This window comes from Schistocerca nitens, chromosome 5, assembly GCF_023898315.1.
Source record: "Schistocerca nitens isolate TAMUIC-IGC-003100 chromosome 5, iqSchNite1.1, whole genome shotgun sequence".
In the NCBI taxonomy this organism is placed as follows: Eukaryota; Metazoa; Arthropoda; class Insecta; order Orthoptera; family Acrididae; genus Schistocerca; species Schistocerca nitens.
Genome location: NC_064618.1, coordinates 462,985,403 through 463,006,118, shown reverse-complemented (window position 1 = coordinate 463,006,118; position 20,716 = coordinate 462,985,403). Strand labels below are relative to the sequence as shown.

Sequence of the window (20,716 nt, the reverse complement as noted above, 5' to 3'; positions counted from 1 at the left end):
ATTTATAATATAGAGGTGATTGTTGTGTCAATTTGTAGGGAAATAAATCAAGTTTTGTATAGTTCGCTAGTGCCGAATTACTGGACCCGAGTGTGCTAGCTGTGTATTTTGGTTTGAAGAATCGAAGTCAGTGACAACAGTTCAGCATGATTTCTGTACCAAGTACGCCAAAGATCCTCCTAGCAGGCCTACAATTTATGAGTGGCATAAATGTTTTTTGGAAACAGGGTGCTCAGTAAGACATGAGAAATCATCAGGTCATCCGAGCACATCAGATGACGTTGAGTGAGAGAGGCAATGTTCTGTCAACAGCCCTACGAAATCGACCCAGCGTGCATCTCGTGAACTGCAAATCCTACATACGACTGTTTGGCGTATGTTGTGAAACCATTTTCATTTGAAACCATACAGGTTGATGATCATACAAGCAATAAAAGACACTGATAAAATTGCTCACAAGAACTTCTGTGTGGATATGTTAAATTGATTACATGAGCATGAAACCTTCTTAGACAGAATCATCTTTTCTGATGAGTTGACTTTTCACTTAAGTGGCAAGGTTCACACGCATAACTGTAGGATTTGGGGCAGTGAAAATCCACATCAAACATTGCAACATGTTCATTATAGCTCTAAACTGAACAATTTTTTGTGCATTGAGCAAGAATAAAGTGTACTGCCCCTTTTTTTCATGAGAGATCTATCAACGGGATAGTGTACCTGGATATGTTACAACAATGTTTGATACCACAGATCGCTGAGGATGACCAAGAATGAAATGTTTACATCTTACAAGATGGTGCACCACCTCACTATCTGGCTGACGTCTGGGATTTTCTAAGTGATCGCTTTCCAGGTCAATGGATTGGCCGTGATGCGCCAATTACATGGCCCCCACATTTCCCAGCCCTGACATATATTTTTTAATGGGGATTCGTCAAAGATATCTTGTTTGTACATCCTGTGCCGGCTTCTCTATCTGAACTTAGAGCAAGAATTTACGCGCCACTGAGCAAGTTACACTTGCAATGCTACAGCGATTTTGGGAAGAAATTGACTTCTGATGGGATGTGTGCAGGATAACCAATGGAAGTCACATATAACATCTTTAGTTTAAAGTAGAAAAACTTGAAGTGTTTCCCTACAGAATAACAATAAACCAACTCTATATCTTCTTCCAATAAATTTGTATGAATTTTTAAAGCTTGTAAGTCATTTTTGAAACATCCTATATTGTATGTCCTGCCTGCCTGACTGATCATCGCCCAGCCCAAACTGCTAAGGGTAGAAACTTGAAATTTGGAGAAGGTGTGGATCTTATACTGTACGTGTTGTTTAAGAAGGGACTTTTTGAAATTCCAACCCTAAGGGGTGAAATAGGAGATGAAGGTTTATTTTATTTTATTTTATTTTATTTTACAAAAAATGTCGCTATTAAGGCAATTTTGAAGTTGGATCTACGAAAATTGGTATTTTGTTTCTATGTCAGATATAAGGAAATAAACGTTTCAGTATTTTTGGAAATTTAACCCTATGGGGTGAAAGCTCATTTTTTTAGTACATCACTGTTAAAGAACTACTAAAGTATTTTTAAAGCTATATCTATGAAAATTGGTACTTGACTTGTTGGTGGCAAATAAAAAAAATAAGTGTTTCAGTGTTTCTGGAAACTGAACCCCTAAGGGGATGAATACTCAGAAAATAACCTGAACAACATGAAAATTTTATCTGTGGAGTTAGGGGTTCGTCCTGTAGGTGGATAGATCGAGTAATTAATGAAGATGTGGCAAATTGAACTGGGAAGACAGACTAAGTTGATGGGTCACACTCTGAGGCATCAGGGAATAGTTGACTTCGCAAAGGAGATAGGTACGGAGGGAAAAAATTGTAAGGAAGACCACGATTTGGCCACAGAACACAGGTTCAGGTGGATGTAGGTTGCAGTAGTTATGAGGATATTTGTACAGGATAGACTGACACAGAGAGCTGCATCAAACCAGTCATTGAACTGCAGACGACTACATTAAGCAGACATAGTAGGTAAGGGCCCAATGTTAAACAAGTTAAGTACCTAACGTTGCAAGAGAATCGGCAGCTGTGGGCTAGACGTAGTCTGAAGGCACGGTGAGGGTCTCGGTGATGGCCGAGAGAGCCGGCCTGCTGGGCTGGCCTTCCCAGGCGACAGCCTCGTACGGGCGGTCGCGGTCGGCCGCCGACAAGTCCGAGTAGTAGGCGCTGCTGGGCTCGGTGTCGGAGCCGGTGTAGGCGCCGTTGTGGAAGGCGGTCGAGTCGCGGTCAAGCTCCGCGTACACGGCGTCCTCGTGCAGCGTGTAGTGGTTCTCGCGGCAGGCGCGCTCGCGCTCGCAGGGCGCCACTTTCCCCGGCGACGGCCGCGTCGCTAGCTCAGCGCCCGCCGCCGCTGGCGCTGCCGGCGCAGGCGCCCGCGCTCTTTGGCTCGACCTGGAGGAGCACACGCCTGTAACGGCAACGGGCGCGCGCGTCAGACACACTTCTCTGCTGAATGAGGCAAGCGCAGCACATTTATCAGCTTGACAATGGCGCAGCTTAACATCTACACTACTGGCCTTTAAAATTGCTACACCACGAAGATGTGCTACAGACGCGAAATTTAACCGACAGGAAGAAGATGCTGTCATATGCAAATGATTAGCTTTTCAGAGCATTCACACGGTGGCGACACCTACAACGTGCTGACATGAGGAAAGTTTCCAACCGATTTCTCATACACAAACAGCAGTTGACAGGCGTTGCCTGGTGAAACGTTGTTGTGATGCCTTGTGTAAGGAGGAGAAATGCGTACCATCACGTTTCCGACTTTGATAAAGGTCGGATTGTAGCCTATCGCGATTGCGGTTTATCGTATCGCGACATTGCTGCTCGCGTTGGTCGAGATACAATGACTCTTAGCATAATATGGAATCGGTGGGTTCAGGAGGGTAATACGGAACGCCGTGATGGATCCCAACGGCCTCGTATCACTAGTAGTCGAGATGACAGGCATCTTATCCGCATGCATGACTGTAACGGATCGTGCAGCCACGTCTCGATCCCTGAGTCAACAGATGGGGACGTTTGCAAGACAACAACCATCTGCACGAACAGTTCAACGACGTTTGCAGCAGCACGGACTATCAGTTCGGAGACCATGGCTCCGGCTACCCTTGACGCTGCATCACAGACAGGAGCGCCTGCGATGGTGTACTCGACGACGTACCTGGGTGCACGGATGGCAAAACGTCATTTTTTCGGATGAATCCAGGTTCTGTTTACAGCATCATGATGGTCGCATCCGTGTTTGGCGACATCACGGTGAACGCACATTGGAAGCGTGTATTCGTCACCGCCATACTGGCGCATCACCCAGCGTGATGGTATGGGGTGCCATTGGTTACACGTCTCGGTTACCTCATGTTCGCATTGACGGCACGTTGAACAGTGGACATTACATTTCAGATGTGTTACGACCCGTGGCTCTACCCTTCATTCGATCTCTGCCAAACCCTACATTTCAGCAGGATAATGCACGACCGCATGTTGCAGGTCCTGTACGGGCCTTTCTGGATACAAAAAATGTTCGACTGCTGCCCTGGCCAGCACATTCTCCAGATCTCTCACCAATTGAAAACGTCTGGTCAATGGTGGTCGAGCAACCGGCTCGTCACAATACGCCAGTCACTACTCTTGATGAACTGTGGTATCGTGTTGGAGCTGCATGGACAGCTGCACCTGTACACGCCATCCAAGCTCTGTTTGACTCAATGCCCAGGCCTATCAAGGCCGTTATTATGGCCAGAGGTGGTTGTTCTGGGTACTGATTTCTCAGGATCTACGCACCGAAATTGCGTGAAAATGTAATCACATGTCAGTTCTAGTGTAATATGTTTGTCCTATGAATACTCGTTTATCATCTGCATTTCCTCTTGGTGTAGCAATTTTAATGGCCAGTAGTGTATCTAACAGCATTATGTACTGCGCACAGTAGAGGAGCAGTTCGGAGACGATCATTTTTAGTATCAGCGTGGTAATGCAGACTCTCATAAAACAGTCCCTGTGAGGCAATGGTTTGTGGACAATAACATTTCTGAAGAGGACTTGACTGCCCAGAGTGCCCGTCCTGAACCCAATGGAACATCTTTGGGATGAAGTAGACCCCAACTTCCAAATAACCACCTTCTCTGTTGTCGGCTCTTGAATAAAAATGGGCTACTATTCCTCCACAGACGTTCAAGACACCTTACTGAATGTATCCATAGCAGAATTCAAGAAGTCACAAAGTCGAAGAGTGGATACATTCCAGATTAATATCCACTAACAGCTGGGTGTCCAGATACTTTTGATCTTATCGTGTGTGTGTGTATGTGTGTGTGTGTGTGTGTGTGTGTGACGAAATAATTCAATAATTCAAAAATGTTCAAATGTGTGTGAAATCTTATGGGACTTATCTGCTAAGGTCATCAGTCCCTAAGCTTACACACTACTTAAGCTAAATTATCCTAAGGACAAACACACACACACCCATGCCCGAGGGAGGGCTCGAACCTCCGACGGGACCAGCCGCACAGTCCATGACTGCAGCGCCTAAGACCGCTCGGCTAATCCTGCGCGGCTTCAATAATTCGTTGCTGTTTCAAAAGGAGAGAGCGGGGTCACTAAGGTCAAAATAAGCCTAGAAATTACAAACTGTATTTAACAAAAGAAAATTTTCAGTTGTTTGCGTGATTTCCCGCCCAAGTGGATAGGCTTGCGCCTTGAGTAACCAAATTAGCCTAAATTTGTGGGATCCCCTGTACAACTTCGGTTTACTTGTTCAGGAAAAAAAATGTGCTGTTTCATTGCTGTGGCGATACTTTCTAAGTCAATCAAAACGAATGCAGACCTTCACAGAACAGTGCTGAGATGGTCTCTGTCGCTTGCTTGTATGGCTGTTATCGATGTGAAGGAAAGGGCTGATCGAGCACACTGGAACGCATAGACAGTCGCAAATTCCCAGGACACGCGCTGCTCCTACCGCACCAGAGTAGCACAAACTTGGCTGTACTATATCTGGGGAATATCTGTCCCAATTCTTACAGTGACACTCCCCCTCTCCCTGTCGCACAACTTCATAAGAACAGTATTTCAACTTTCTTCCGTGGACAAACAAGACCTGTGGTGACCTGGTGAAAGTATATTTTGTTTTAAACTGCAGAGCAAATATATTCGACCTTTAAGAACACCGCACCACTTTATGTATAGTTTGGTGTGCTTATCCGTGTTTCACGTGCGATCCCTATTGCAACAGATGGAAAGAGAAAACGTCATTTCCTGTGTCAAAAAGAGAATAAATTAGTGAAATTTCAAGATCGAAAAAAAATGTTGTTCGCAGGAGCTGGGATAGGGTGTGTGTTTCCCCAGTTTGAGACGTTATTCCGTAAATCTTTGTTAAATCCTAGGCTATGAAATGAGTTCTATTTATCTGTCTATCTAAGATTGGTTTTGGAAGATTTCCCACATTCATAGTTGGATGTTGGCCCTGGGTTACACTTTGCGCACATTTGTTCAACTTAATAACGCCACTCAACAGCAAGGAATAGAAGAAAGGGAGTTGATGCAATAAATCCGTTAACATGATCAGACCTTAAGTTCTGTAAGTAAATAGAGTATTACAAGTGGCGTCAAAGCTGTGTAAGCTGTTTCTTAGAATTCGTTTCTTGTTTCTGAATTGAGGAGTATTAATCAATGAAGTTTTGTGCTAGTTGTTTTTGTTGATGTCCATTTTCAGTGTGCGACTTTCAATTTTCAGTGTCATCCAGACATTACTGGTAGAGAGATATGTTCTTTGAACAGTGTCTAGCTTTGTTTCCTATTTCGTTTGGTACGACTGATTTAATCTCATATGGATGTAGCTTCAGTTCATTAACTCAGAAAATGTGGCGTCCATAATCATTATCAACAACCTACGAAGGTATACTCTATACTAAGGAAGTACGCTTACCTTATGAGAGTAATTTACCATGAAATATATTGACAGGATGATGATCGATCGTTCAGTATAGTGCTCCTCGTTAAAAATGTAGCTCTTGGCGCGTGATACGTCTTCAACTTCACCAATCAGTGATATAAAAAAAAAGTCTGTTTAAGAACTTGCTCGCTATTGGATGAACTTCAGCAGAAGCGCGTTTAGTAATCTCAGTTTTATTCTTCAGTTTTACATGAAATTCTCCATTTTCATAAACAGAGTTCGATGTGTTCTTCTGATTCAAAATCTCGTTTCCAGGTGAACCAAAATACTGTGCATAACACATAATTTTTCAAGATGGTGGCCTTTTGTATAATTTTTATATTACCACGATCACTATACCTAGGAGTACAGCGATAGAGCTTGAAGATAATTTGTAGTCAGTGGATAACAGGCCTAGAGCCACTATTTTAAGTAAAAGGCAACATCCCGAGCAATTCACCTAAAGCTACCACCGCTAAAATTTCTGAAATGAGAATATAAAATGGATCACAAAATCAACTCATCCAGTGATTCCAGCATAGGTAAGTACGTATTTTCTACGTATTATTTTTACAATATGATCGTGTCCATTTTTCTTAGATTCACAATGCAGTTCATTGTAACATTCTCGTCCAAACAATCGCATTCATTCCAGCGCATCCAGCATTACTGTTTTTCTGTAAGTGTTTCACCAGGTGTACAACAGCGCAGGCTGGTGTAATACCGCCTTCGATTTCATCTTGTGAACATCACCATCTTGTTTTCCCCGTAGCTTGGAGAATAACAGACTTTCCATCTTTCAAGTCCTCTTAGTGGTTATGAGTAATGTCAAGTGACGAGGACACATCTAATCCATGTTGACGGCAGCACGTTCCCGACTGTAGAAATCTGACATGCTCCTTCGTTCTGTAACCGAATTTTCTCTAACGTTGGTGGAAGACCTGTTACCGAAAGCTAATATATTAGTTGATATTCCGTAATCCACCCATGAGGCACGATACTGTAAGATGACAATCCACTCTTCTCCGCCATAAACTTATACTACATGGGCGCTGAAGTTCCGCATCGCAAAGGCCTAGATGCCACTATTTTAAGCAAAGGCAACATGCCGAGCAATTCACCTAAAGCTACCACCGCTAACATTTCTGAAATGAGAATATACAATGGATCACAAAATCAACTCATCCAGTGATTCCAGCATTCCACTGCCAGTAATGATGGAGTTGCTCATAGAGGTTTACGATTACATCTCATGAACCTTTTGGACTATAATTCTCAAATTAATTCCCACCGCTTATCCTACAGATTTCTTAGATTCAGAATTCAGTAATGAATGCTGCGGAATCGATTAGTTGCGTTCAGTGTTAATACCAGTAAAACAAATTTAATTTTTAATCGTTATGACAGAAAAATCGGGACGAAAACAAACAGTTATTTCGCTCAAAATGAAGACGGCCCTGACAGCAAACGGAGGTCGAAAGCGAAAATATGTAAAAAAAAATTAGCTTTGTTATCTCTACAGTGTCGTCGATAGTTAAAAACAGAGGTTAGATTAGGCAATGCATGGGTGTTGTTCCAATCAGAGAGAAAATGTATGAGAGCACTGAACATAAAGGCGCAGCGACTGCTTCGCTTGTCCGGTTTACCAAGCTAAGTTTCAAAATGTTCCCATATCAGGACATTTATTGATGGAAAGAGCTGCGAGAGGTTTAAAAATAACTGGGTATTGAATTTTGTTCAAATACAGGCTGCCTGGAACTTTTCAAGGAAAGGTACGGCGTAGAGTAAAAAAACGAAAATGTTTTCTGTGGCGCTACCCAAGTTTTACCGACAACGGCAGCTTATTGGTTAGTTCAAGATTTAAACACTAGAATTCGAAAGATGACACGAAAGCCGATGAAACTGGCTTACTTCATCGCTGCTGTCCCAGTAAAACATCGCTTACTAAGGAGGGGGACGGGGGAGTGGGCAAATATTTAAGGAAATATTACGATATTGCTAGGATGCCTTTCGGATTAATAGGAAACCGCAGTGTTTTAAAAATTTACGAGCACTATCAGTTGAATAATACAGCGACCAAAATGCGTTGATAGTAGTCGAAATATTCAACGACTGAATTCTCACTTTGGATGAACACTGAGACATTCTTTTCCCAAATAAAATGCTAATATGTTGTGTACACTGATTAGCCAGAACATTATGACCACTACCCACCGCCACGTTGGATGCCACCTGGTGGCGTTGCGGGCATGTGGCGTAATAACAAAAGTATGTAAGCGAAGCAGACACGGACTGCGGATCACCCGAGCGAAGATATGGTCTGCAAATAGGAAAATCCATTGAGGTAAGCGACTTTGACAAAGGATAGATTATTATTACACAGACCCTTGAACGAGTATCTCGCAAACGGTGAAACTTACCGAATGTTCACATGCTACTGTCGCGAGCGTCTACGGAAAGATGCTGAAACAACAAGGCACTAAATGGTTGGACGTCCACGACTCCCCAGAGAACGTGGGGTTCAGAGGCTTGTCTGCTCTGTAAAGTGTCCTACGATGGTTTTAGGAGCATTATAGTGAACAAGTTGATGTCTCGGTGACCAAATTCGCTTGATGTAAATCCCATAGAACCCATCTGTGTCGCTGTCGGGCGCCATCACCGCGTACGCAAATCAGCGGCCCGTTATTTATGCGATTTGCATGCCATGAGCATAGACATCTAATGCCACATGCCTCCACAAACCTACAAACAAACTATCGGTGCCCTCATAAACAGAATCAGTGATGTATCTCTGTCCAAAGACGGGCAAACAACCTGATAAGGAGCTGGTAATAATGTTTTGGCTCATCAGTGTAAAGACTTTCTGCGTAAGTATGCACCTAATCACGAGTGAATTTTAGTGTGACATATATTTACCGTTCAGTAATAAATGTTGACACGATCGGAAGGATAATATTGTGTTTTTCATACATAGTTTAATCTGAAATACTTCTTTTTTAAAAAAAAAGATAAGAAAGAGAACAGCAAGAAAAGCAAAAAGATCCTTAGATCTAGAAAGATCGATGTAAAATGGTTCAAATGGCTCTGAGCACTATGGGACTTAACATCTATGGTCATCAGTCCCCTAGAACTTAGAACTAATTAAACCTAACTAACTTAAGGACAGCACACAACACCCAGCCATCACGAGGCAGAGAAAATCCCTGACCCCGCCGGGAATCGAACTCAAAGATCGATGTCCTCGAGGCTGAAATTCTGCAGAGTTCGTAGAGTTTAGGATATGTAGACTAAATGAAGTATTCTGCAATACGCCATTAAAGTTAGTGAAATGGATGAAAAGTCATGTCTTTGATTTTTCTCACGATTACTAAATATTAAAAGAATATCAGCGCTTTTCATTGCAGTTCAGCAGCTCATTTACGAAAACAAGTGCTCTTCATACACCGTAATAGTGATATTAAGATAATATTTGAGTTCCGTCTTAAACTTATTTGGCTATCGTATCACAAATATATTAATTTACATTCTTTACACGGATAAAATGACCGTTAAACATTTATTTACTTTCGATCGCAGAATTTTCGCATCGAGTCTTAGAAGATACCTGCGAAAATATTCGAGGCTTCTAAAAGTTAACATTTAATACTTTTGTCCTGTTCGTGAAATCAACGATGCTTCGCTTAGAGAACAGCGGTGTTTTGTAAACTCTGTGGAATCTAATACTTGGAAACAGAAATCAGTGTCTGGGGAAGTCGTTAGCAATACAAGAACACTGTGAAATCGGGGAAAATCTAAAGTTTCTTCCTTCTTTACATCATCAAAGGTATGTGATAGAAAATTAATGAGCTGCCTTTGACATGGGTCTTAAATTCACGCCGTGTGTATCGGTACATGTCACGGTATCTCAACTGCAGAACTCAATTCATGAGCTTAAATTTTGTTACGTGACCTGAAATCCAACATCGGAAATATCGCCTAGCTTCTAGAAGCATTTAAATGTTACGAGAGAACCGTCATACAAACCGATTCAGGCGAGATTTTGTACCCACTTAACATGAAAGCTAAAAAGTAGATGCGTACTAAATTTCTACAGCGAAATTGTCAGCTGACTCTTAGTCTATCTTTGTTTTTATGTATTCATAAAACCATTCAGAGATTATAGCTGAAAGGCTCATATTGTATATGTTATACTGCACTGATTTATTTTGCTAACCAGTTTTCGGTTGACAAATCCATCGCAGACTATCGTCTATAGTAGGTTCAAGTCTGATGACGGCCATATCAGCCGAAAAACGGTTAGAAAAAATTCGTACAGCAGAACATACACTATATTGTGTTTCTCCTATATAATTATGGAGTTGTTCTACCAATAAGCGACAGAAGAATCAGTTAACCTGATTCAGTGAAATTGTTAGCAGCTTACGCGTGCATATAGACTTACATCTAAATTTCGCTGCTCTGGTCTGGAGCGCAACTTACCTCCAAACCTCAGGTTCTTCAGTCTGCTGCAAAGAAACAAATAAAATAACCTTTAATCTGTAATCATTGGTATTTATAATATTACTACGAAAATAATTCCTTATATTTTTAACTACAGTGATCACAAACGTGCCTGTTTAAGAGTAATTATATGAGGAAAATTTACTGTAGATGGTCGTTTTCAAGAGTACGGAAGTATTTGCTAACGTTAACTTACTTGCGACAATGCAGAACGGTGACCATAACGACGGCACCAACAGCTGCTGATACTATCGACACGATAGCGAGAGTGAGTAACCATCCTAGCTTCGTCTCGTTATCTGTAACACAAAACGGTTTACTAATATACTTCTGTACGATTATCTGGTAGCGAACAAGTACTTCTTTCTAGTGTCTGCACAAAGATGTACGTGTTTATGATCAAGCCAGGTTAGCGATTCGTATGCTGAATGATGTTTGTCAAATTCTGATAATCTTTGTCGGAATTAGGCCATTCCAACAGCAGTCTCAGTCCTCGTTTATGAAAAATACTGAGGCAATGAATGCTGACAGTGTGAATAAAAGTTTACAGATACGCCACAGACGTTTCCCTTTTGGACAGAAATGAATTTACTGATAAAATATTGTGTGACGTGTTCAGCTATCAAGATATGTACCCAACAGAGGGGTGTTAATTGTCGCGATGAAAGACGAGCTTGCATCTGCCAAACGAAGTCTTTGGCTGGTGCACCTCCATTGAAATACCCAATACGCCCGTTCACACGTACTGCCGACCAGCTGCAGCTCGTAGATATACATTCTGGCTGTTCACTAATTGTTAAATTCAGATAAATTTGAGAGTGCAAAATTAATAGCATCTGCTGTATAACAGTTACGCTCATTAACATCATATTACAACTTCAGCCGCTGTCAATTAATTAATAAATAATAATAATAATAATAATAATAATAATAATAATTTGCATAACTTGTCTGAAAAAAAGGAAGAATTATTTTGTGGAATTTTGTTGTTTCGTGCATAATTAAGTACAGTCTATGAGGAGAACGAAATAATGTTTAACCTTTCGCAACTCTCCGTTTCGCATTTTTGTGTATGTGGGAGTTTTCGTGCTTTTTTTATTTTTTTTATTTTTTCGGACAAACGTACAAGATCCTTAATTCATTTGTTAATGAATTAAATTCTGAGCTGAAAATCAGGCACCCACATACCAGCTTTCGCCTATTATATACTTCTTTCTTAAATGTTCGCTTAGTGACCATCTTCAGTGCTGTAGTATATAACTTAAATTAGTAAGCACTGGTGTCAATAAGATTACGGTGATCACATAGAGTCTATGTGATCACCGTAAGCTTATTGACACCAGTGCTTACTAATTTAAGTTATATACTACAGCACTGAAGATGGTCACTAAGTGACCGAAAATCGATTTTGCGATAATAAACAAAAATATACGACCAACATTAGAATATCTCAAAATTTCATTTAACGTAACTTAGTAATAAGATATCTAATACATAAGTAGGATCTACTTTCAAAAGCGTGACATCATCATTGTACGTGTGCTAGGCTTCTGACAAATCATCGTGTTTGTGTTTGTTTACTTTGTTATTCTTATGATGGACAGAATAGAGCAGTTGCTGACTGTCAAATAGTAGACAAACGGAGATAGTTACTATATAAGAGTTTTTTTCCACTGCGTGTTAGACCATACTACTATGTGTCCGTATTGCACGTTCGTGTTTAGAAAGTTAGCATCAAGTGGATTCAGATTTTCACGTTATTCTATGACTTCTAGTGTTAAATGACAAAATTTCCAAATTTTCACTTGTTTTTTAATGTCTATCGTATCGACTCGAGTTTCAGAGACAGGTATTAGTAATGTTTATTTTTTTCCAATTTTAGCTTCCATTCTTTACTTATTACTTCCGGCTTTCTCGTGCCTCAAGTCTCGACAAGTCATCAGGGAGCATACCTAAAACGTTATCGTTTTTGCTGTCTACAACACCAAAGTTTAAATTAATGACACTATTGTTAACTCTGAGGTAAAGATATCTAATAATTTATTGCAGATGCAAAATACATGACAAAAGTAACTGTCCCTGCTATATTATGTATTCTACAATTAATATTTAAAATTTTACTCGAGCTGCTGCCCAGGAGTGATGTTTCTCGTTCTTGGAACAAAAACTATGTTAAACATTAACCCCCAGTACATGGTCTCTTACCGCAGAATTCAAGTATACGTCGTCCCTATCTCGAGTAATACTGAGAACAAATTGCTGAAAAGAATCTGTTACGTTCTTTTCTAATTTATTTTTCTATGCATCCTGTCGCGAGCCAGGTCAGTATTTTGGGATAGGAACATACAGAGGGAATGATAAGTTCCTCGAAAGTCTCAGGTGGAACCATTTATTTGCTACTCATGCACTCCGTGTCCTATTTAACATCGTTTTTGGATCAGCGAGGGGGCTTGCGCCGAATAATTGAAGGATGTGGACAAAAGGTCGTATGTCAGTGGTGAGTGGGGGAGCGGGTGCACGCGAAGATTATCTCGCCTCAGGATTTGTTTCTTTTGTGGCACACTGGCACGTTTGCTACGCGACATGTAAATATTATTGCTCAAGTGTGTATTCGTTTAGTGTATATGACTGATACGTACTTATGCGTACTTATAGTGTACAGTATTTAAGTTGCTAATGAGAGAATGGAAAAGTTGAAAGCCGACGACAGCACGTAGCTATGTCCTCTGTCAGTTTTGATCGTACCTGACGGATGCATCACCTTCTACAGTTTAAAATTCTCTTAATTCATTAGACCCTGAGGAGACGTTTAGAATTTAAGTTAGAATATAGTTATAACATTTGGTAAAAGGGTTTGCAAATCGTAACCTTCAATCCTCCTGTCAACCAAATCTCGTGCGTATAATTTTCTTCCACTTGCGATTCGAAATGGCTGCTTCGGGATTAAACGCCACCGGAGCAATATGTACGTTAGCGATCTCCAGAAATGGTTGCTGAACCGAGTGACTCTGCCTTGTGTTCGTGCCTACTTTTGTTTAGATAGTCAATATCAAAATTATTCCTCTGCCAGTCATTCATCTAGGTTACGAAAGCGATTACAGATAATACAGGACAAAAAATTAGTCTCCACCAGGATCGTACTGATACCGGATAACACCACCTTCAGCCTTGTTAACGACCTCAGTTCGCGCGGATGACAGCCCACAAGTTTCTTCAGCTATGCCATATCCAGCTGAAGCCACTCATTGATGGTAAGATGCTGTAGAATTATTAGATCCTTTAGAACTACCATATTGTGAGGATGTTAACTGAGATGTTTCACTATCTGTTCCAAATAGTCCCAGATATTTTCTGGGACACTAAGATTGGGTGATTTATCGGATCAATCGAAAAACGGAAAATTAAGGTTTAACGTCCCTTCGACAACTAGTCATTAGAGACGGGGCATAATCTCGGGTTGTTTTTGAGGATGGGGAAGGAACTCAGAGGTACCCTTTCAATGGAATCATCCCGGTATTTGCCTGGAGCGATTTGTGGAAAACGGAAAACCTAAATCAGGATGATTGGACGCTGATTTGTATCGTCTTCCTCCCGAATGTGAGTCCATTGTGCTAAACGCTGCGCCATTTCGCTCGGTGGGGCAATCGAGGTGCGATAGAGCGCCTGGTTGTTCGTCAGTGGCTCAAAAATGGCTCTGAGCACTATGGGACTTAACTTCTGAGGTCATCAGTCCCCTAGAACTTAGAACTACTTAAACCTAACTAACCTAAGGACATCACACACATCCATGCCCAAGGCAGGATTAACTAACCTAAGGACATCACACATATCCATGCCCGAGGCAGGATTAACTAACCTAAGGACATCACACATATCCATGCCCGAGGCAGGATTCGAACCTGCGACCGTAGCGGTCGCGCGGTTCCAGACGGTAGCGCCTAGAACCGCTCGGCCACTCCGGCCGGCTGTTTGTCAGTCCAGGAACGTGCAGGGGATAGGGGATAGGCAAAATAATGTGAACAATGGTAGTGATGGGGTGGTTTTGTTTGACGGTCAACAACGCAGGTAAGGCACGCGCCTTGCTAGACTCGGATGTGCAGTACGGACTAGGCATAAGTGCAAGTTGTATACGAGTAGTGCACACTTCGTATTTGCATTCAGAGGCCTAGGTCGACGTGTAATGAAAGACCTAACAGAGTTCCAAAGGCGGCTGATTGTGGGGGCCCGATTAACTGGAGCATCAGTAACCAAGACAACGAACTTACAGAATGTTTCAAGAGCAACTGTTTCAACAGCCATGACAGCATATACAAAACTTGACGAGTTGCTATATCGAAACCATTAGTGACGACAACAAACGCAAGGAAGCGTAAAACATGGAGTCAGGAGCATAAATCCTAGACGGCTGATCAGTTGAAACACATCATATGGTCAGACTAGTCAACGTTTTCGTTATTTCCAACATCGGGCCGGGTTTACATCTGGAGAACGCCAGAAGAATCCTAGAATCCTCACTGCCTGATTCCAACGGTTTAGCATGGAGGTGGAAGTGTGATGGCGTGGGTAGCCATGTCAGGTATTCTGCTGGTTCCATCATTACTCTCAAAGGCCGTGTTACACCCAACGATTATGTGAACATTTTAGGTGATCATGTGCACTCCATGATCAAAATGTTGTTGCCCAACAATGATGCCATATTTCAGGCCGATAATGCACCCATTCCCAGGACAGTACAATCATGGTATGAGGAGCATGCGAGTGAACTGCAGCGTCTTTCCTTGGCAGTACAGTTCCCGGACTTGAACGTTATCGACCCCTTGTGGGCAGTATTGGAGCGCAGACTCCGGAGCAGATTTTCGCTTCCCTCGTCGCTACAGGAATTAGAAGAGGTTCTGATCGAGGAGTGGCATAACATTTCACTGGAGACTATACAATCATTATATCCCAGTATTTCAAGAAGAATCGCAGCATGGGGAAATGGGGGTCCAACTCCTTATTAATAAACCATTCCCATATAAGTACGGGTGTTCACATTATTTTTCGTATCCCCTGTATGCTTGCGGCTTTGTGAACACTGCTTTTGTCATCTTGGAAGACAGAGGTGTCTACAGTATACTCATGAAGGTGTGGAAGAAAGGACAACACTTGCTCACCGAGAACTTTGAAACAGACATCCTGGCCCACGTTTGCGGTATCATGAATGAGCTGTCCCAAGTCGTGATTCGAAAAATACCCCCAAAACATCGCAGAAGTATCTTCAACCTAAACTACAATTTCCACATACCGAGGGTTAAACGCCTCATTGCGTTGTCGTTGCACTTGACGCCTTGCAACATTAGGAAAGGGGCGAAATTACGACTCGTCAGACCACACGCCTCCCAGTCAGTTGTCTGTGTTGTTTGGCCCTCTGAATACGTGCATCTTTATATGTCGTTGTGAATAGTGGCCTTTTCCGACGTATATTGCTCCTGATGTTTGCTGCAAGCAGTTCCCTTCACAATGTTCGCTTGGTAGCTGGTTGTGATGAATCTGCATTCATTGACAGCAGCGATGCCTGCCGGATTTGAAATCTATTGTCATTGGCATTACGTGATACTCCTTTCCAGTCCCAATCAGTTGGAATCTTCTTACTGGCTTTATTATTACGCCGAGAGTTACACTGTTCCTTGTAGGCAAGTTAGACAGCCTGCGATGATACGGCAGCAAATTGGGCAACTCCATTCACGGTGTGGTCACGGGCCGTGTAAACACGATAGCTTTTTCCTGCCATTCTGTCACGTCTCCAAGCCTATCCATCTTACTGCGCAGATTCCATACAACTGACTGGCATATACACACCACTTCTCTACCACTGCTTACGTCAGCGGTGCAGGGCAATAAGATCACGTGCAACCAGTTCTAGACCTCTACAGTTTTCGAAAGCGAGCAAGTGTTCTCTTTTAAGATGGTGACGAACATCTTGTCCTGCGGAGTAAATGTTACTGGGACAATACCTGACGTCATTGAAAAGTCTCTAACGGATTCCGACCACAACATTCAGCATGCTTTGTGATTTGCCTCAAGAATTCAGTTTAGACGAATCAGCGAAGGTCGCAGCACCATATCGCAGCTGCAGGCAACCCTTGCTCTAAGGCCCAACACTAGAAAGTTCAGAGGGGTCAAAATTTACTTTCATTATATTGAAGAACAGCGCATTTAGCAAAACTGATAATGATTTTTTGCAGTTTTCATTTTTAACGCCCAGAGTGGTCATACTTACCCCTTTAAGGTAATATTTTAATTTTGTTTATTGGCATGCCTTACTTTTATTTAATGCACTGACGAACTTCGGCTACTTTACTTTATGATGCTATAATAAACTGTTGTCCGTATTATTGTGGTACGAATGGATAACAATGGATTCAATACAATTGACCTTTGCTTGTCATTCCCTTGCAAAAATAAGTTTATTTCTTGCACTCCCTTATTGAATCCATTTTGTTTTGCCAAGCAATAACTTAGTTTTATTCACATTATTGAGGTATAAACTAGAGGCAATGGTCACTATACGATATACTTTTATTTCTCTTCCCCTTGCAAGGTGATAATGGGTTGAAGGCATAAATGTATCAGAAACGGTATTTACGTGAAGGTGATACACTTTCAGGCTTACAAAGAGTTCTTGGAAGACGAACAGAAACAAATTCTGTGGAATTATGAGATTCATGATGTTTGACGAGAAGTCCAAATTCTCTGCATGTTTACAGACTGATAAATTTGCATTGGTTTCTGTTGTTTGGAACAAATTCATAGAGAACTGTGTTACAAATCCGCATCTGGAATGACGATAGAGGAGCAACTCTTCCCGAATAAAACTAGGTGCCCGTTCACACATTTCAGGGCGTCGAAGCCTGACAAGTATGGACGAAAATACTGCTTAGCTGTATTTGATGACAGCTAGTGTATTCAGTGGTTCCCCTAATGTTGGTAAGGATATTGCACTATACCAGGATGAAAGGGTTTCTCATTACACAATGATTCTTCTTATAGAACCATTTCTACCCAAAGGCGGAAACGTCATTACAGATAATTACTTCACTTCCCTCAAACTCGCCAAGAAATTGAAAGAAAAGTCAACCTCCATCGTGGAAACAGTAAATGGAGCAAGACGAGAAATACCACGTGCTCTAATGTCTTTGAAGGCCCCTCTATGTTAGACAAAAATTTTAAAATGTGGTGATACTTCCTTGACGGTCTTTCAGAGAAAGAAAGTAAAAAATGTTCAAGTGATGAGTTTCCTTAATTCTAGTGTTACATTAAATACAAATCAGGAAAAAACTATAGAAACTGTAAGTTATTACAAGACAGACTTTAGGGTCGACATAGTAGAAAAAATGGCAAGGAAGTATTCTGTCAAGGCCTTCGAAAGATGGCCCATGCATTCCTACAATGTTCTTGACTAGCAGGAATAATTGCATATGTAGTAATCAGGGCTGTTACTGGAAAGATCAAAAGCACACATTTTATTCCGCGACTTGCAGAGGAACTACTCTGCAAATGTGGAAGAATTGCTAATTTCATAGGACCACAGATGATTATGAAAAGAATGGAAATGACTATGAAGAGAAAATAGCACAGAAACATGGTAAATGTCAAGTTTTTAAATTCTGCGAGTGTAATAAAATTACTACCAAGTGCACTGTTTGTAAGAAGATAGTTTGTGGGAAATGCACAGAGACGACTGAATACGAAAGTGTCAATTGTGTAGAAGTATTAACTAGCTAAAATTGCTGTAAATGTGAATTCTTCAGTTTTTCTCTGCATTTAAAATTGAGTATACCCTCGCACTTGCTTTCTCTTGTTCCGGTTTTACAGGCTTCAATGAAATTAGTTTATTTTTTTAATAACTGATGTTATTTGTGTTGTGTTGCATTTTATTCACAATTCTGTACCTTAAATGACAAATCGTGCAAAAACCTTAAAAATATAATAATTGCCTACAATTTTGAAATAATAATTCAGAACGTGATTGTTATGTAATTAGAGTCAAAATGACCCCTGTGGGTTTTAGAGAGGACAGGGAAAGGCTGGAGTCTTAGTGTTAAACATGTTACGGAAATTCCGCTAGACTTCAGCTCTTGCTTCACTGACATCAGCTCCTAAGGTGTCGTGATTCAGACACAAATCATTGTCAAATCACAGTTCCAGTCTGAACACTCCTCTACAGACTTGGAAATGGTATGAGCACCTTGATGTTTTCGCGGCGTAGTAACTGATCCCTTAAATTTCGGGACTGCAGCCACAGGAACTTTGTTCCTTCTTCTTCTAATATTTCGATCGTATTCCTTCCGTGCACATTCGGAGCGAACCGACAGACTGAAGCTACAGTACCTGTTCCGTCGTTTGAAACCACAGAAAACACAATTGGATATTCCAGCTGTAGTGTAGCGACGTCGTTGCGAATTAATTCTATGAAAACGGCTGATTCCATGACTTGTGCAGGTTGAAATCGCTGTCTTTGTTAATCAACTTCTTCGTCAAATGAATTTCAGTTGCTTCTTTCACCTTTCATTCCCAAAAATATGATATCGGACACTCTTTGCGGTATGAAATGGTAGAAATTCTAACGTCAGCTCCGTCTTATGGGACTCGGTGGTGAAAAAAGCAATCGAAATTCGTTTTGCGAAGAATTTAACTAACGAAGATAGCAATTTAAACCTAGACAAATTATGTACATCGGTGTTTTCCTTAAGAAACTCGCAAAGAAGTCATTACAGTGCAGCTAATAAGGACATATCGATATCCCAACAGGGATTGACCGGGTAGCCGCAGATTCAATTTGTCTAGAAGTAGCAGTTGTTTTATTCATCCGTAGATCTCGTTTAGAATGGTATTGGGCACGTCTTTATATTACCATTTAAGAACAACAGTATGATAAGCATGGGACTGATAGTTGGTCGTAGCCTTGTAGTAGGAACCATGGCGGCAAATGCTTGAAGTAATTTAGGGAAACCAGGGAAAAGCTAAATCAGGATGGGTGGGTGAATAGTGGAGCCTCCATCCTCCCATATACAAGGTCAGTTTGTTTAAAACAGTGCTACTTCATTCGGTTTAGCTCTTGTCTATAATACCTTATTACATAGAAGTTTTTAATAATTTTAAAGGCTAATGCTGTTCATTAATTTCTCACTCCCAATCGCTACACACACAACAAACACTATACACACATGGTTTCATAACACTACACACACTATCAGCTGACGTCAGGACCATTCGTGTACCTCAGCTTTCTATTTGCCACCCAAAACTGAGTCAGCATCACTTTATAAGGAGTGAGAAGTTGAGCGCAGATAGAAGGCGTTAGCATTATACACTGCTTTTCTTTGGTAGTAAGGTTTTCCAGAAAATATAAAAAGAAGGATAAATATAGTGTGAAAGTGTTATGTGGAATGGCAGATGTCTGTTATTATTATTATTATTTATTCGTGTTACATTTTTTACTTAACCCCTACGCTGTGTTATCTAAATAATCCTTCAATGTATGGAATATATTTCTTAATGGGTACTTCTTAACTGCCTTTTTAAACAAGTTTGCTATAGCAATTTCTTTCATCTCCTTTGGCAATCTGTTATACAGTTTTCTTCCTTGTTAGAAAATGCTGTTTCGAAATTTATGTTTATTCTTTCATGATAAATGTAAGCTCATTTGAGATATTATTCCAAGGCCATGGATAGAGCTGTTTGTGTAATAATTATCAATGTTATTTTCGAAGTCTATAACTGACTGGTTGCTAAATGTACCCACATCCTGCAGTTAAAAGCCCCAATTTCTTCACTTGTGTGGCCATATTTTCCGTTGTTGCTTTACATTTCCTCATGGTATATTCATTCCATCGCTACAACTGCAAGAACATGCGTGTTATTTTAACTAGACGCGTTTCGCTTTAATTAGGTAAAGCATCATGAATGGTCTGTAATTAAAGATGTTTACTGTTTGATTTGTTTTTAAGATCCAAAAACAGTTCATTAATAATTGGTTTTTACTTACGATGATCCTTGCTTGGTTTCTCGCCTGCATCAGGAAATGCCGTCTGCTAGCACTCTGGTGCCTTTCATCATTAGACACGAATACTCGTAGCCTAATTTTTCATTGCTCTGCAGAACTATGCATTTCTCACGTTTTTCGTGCACGACTGTTTACCGTTTATTTTTATACTTGTAAGTGTTTATTGTGTT

General features: G+C 41.0%; 1 protein-coding gene across 1 annotated transcript in view; it reads right to left on the bottom strand.

Annotated features, from left to right (window-relative positions):
* The window catches only part of LOC126259674 (uncharacterized), a 230,279-nt gene that overhangs the window by 5,808 nt on the left and 203,755 nt on the right, over window positions 1–20,716 (bottom strand). The window contains exons 3-5 of the mRNA XM_049956621.1: window positions 10,698–10,800; window positions 10,481–10,506; window positions 2,072–2,476 (exon numbers count right to left, since the gene is read on the bottom strand). Coding sequence (XP_049812578.1) covers window positions 2,103–2,476; window positions 10,481–10,506; window positions 10,698–10,800 — 503 coding nt within the window. The 3' untranslated portion in view covers window positions 2,072–2,102. The remainder of the gene's footprint in view (window positions 1–2,071; window positions 2,477–10,480; window positions 10,507–10,697; window positions 10,801–20,716) is intronic.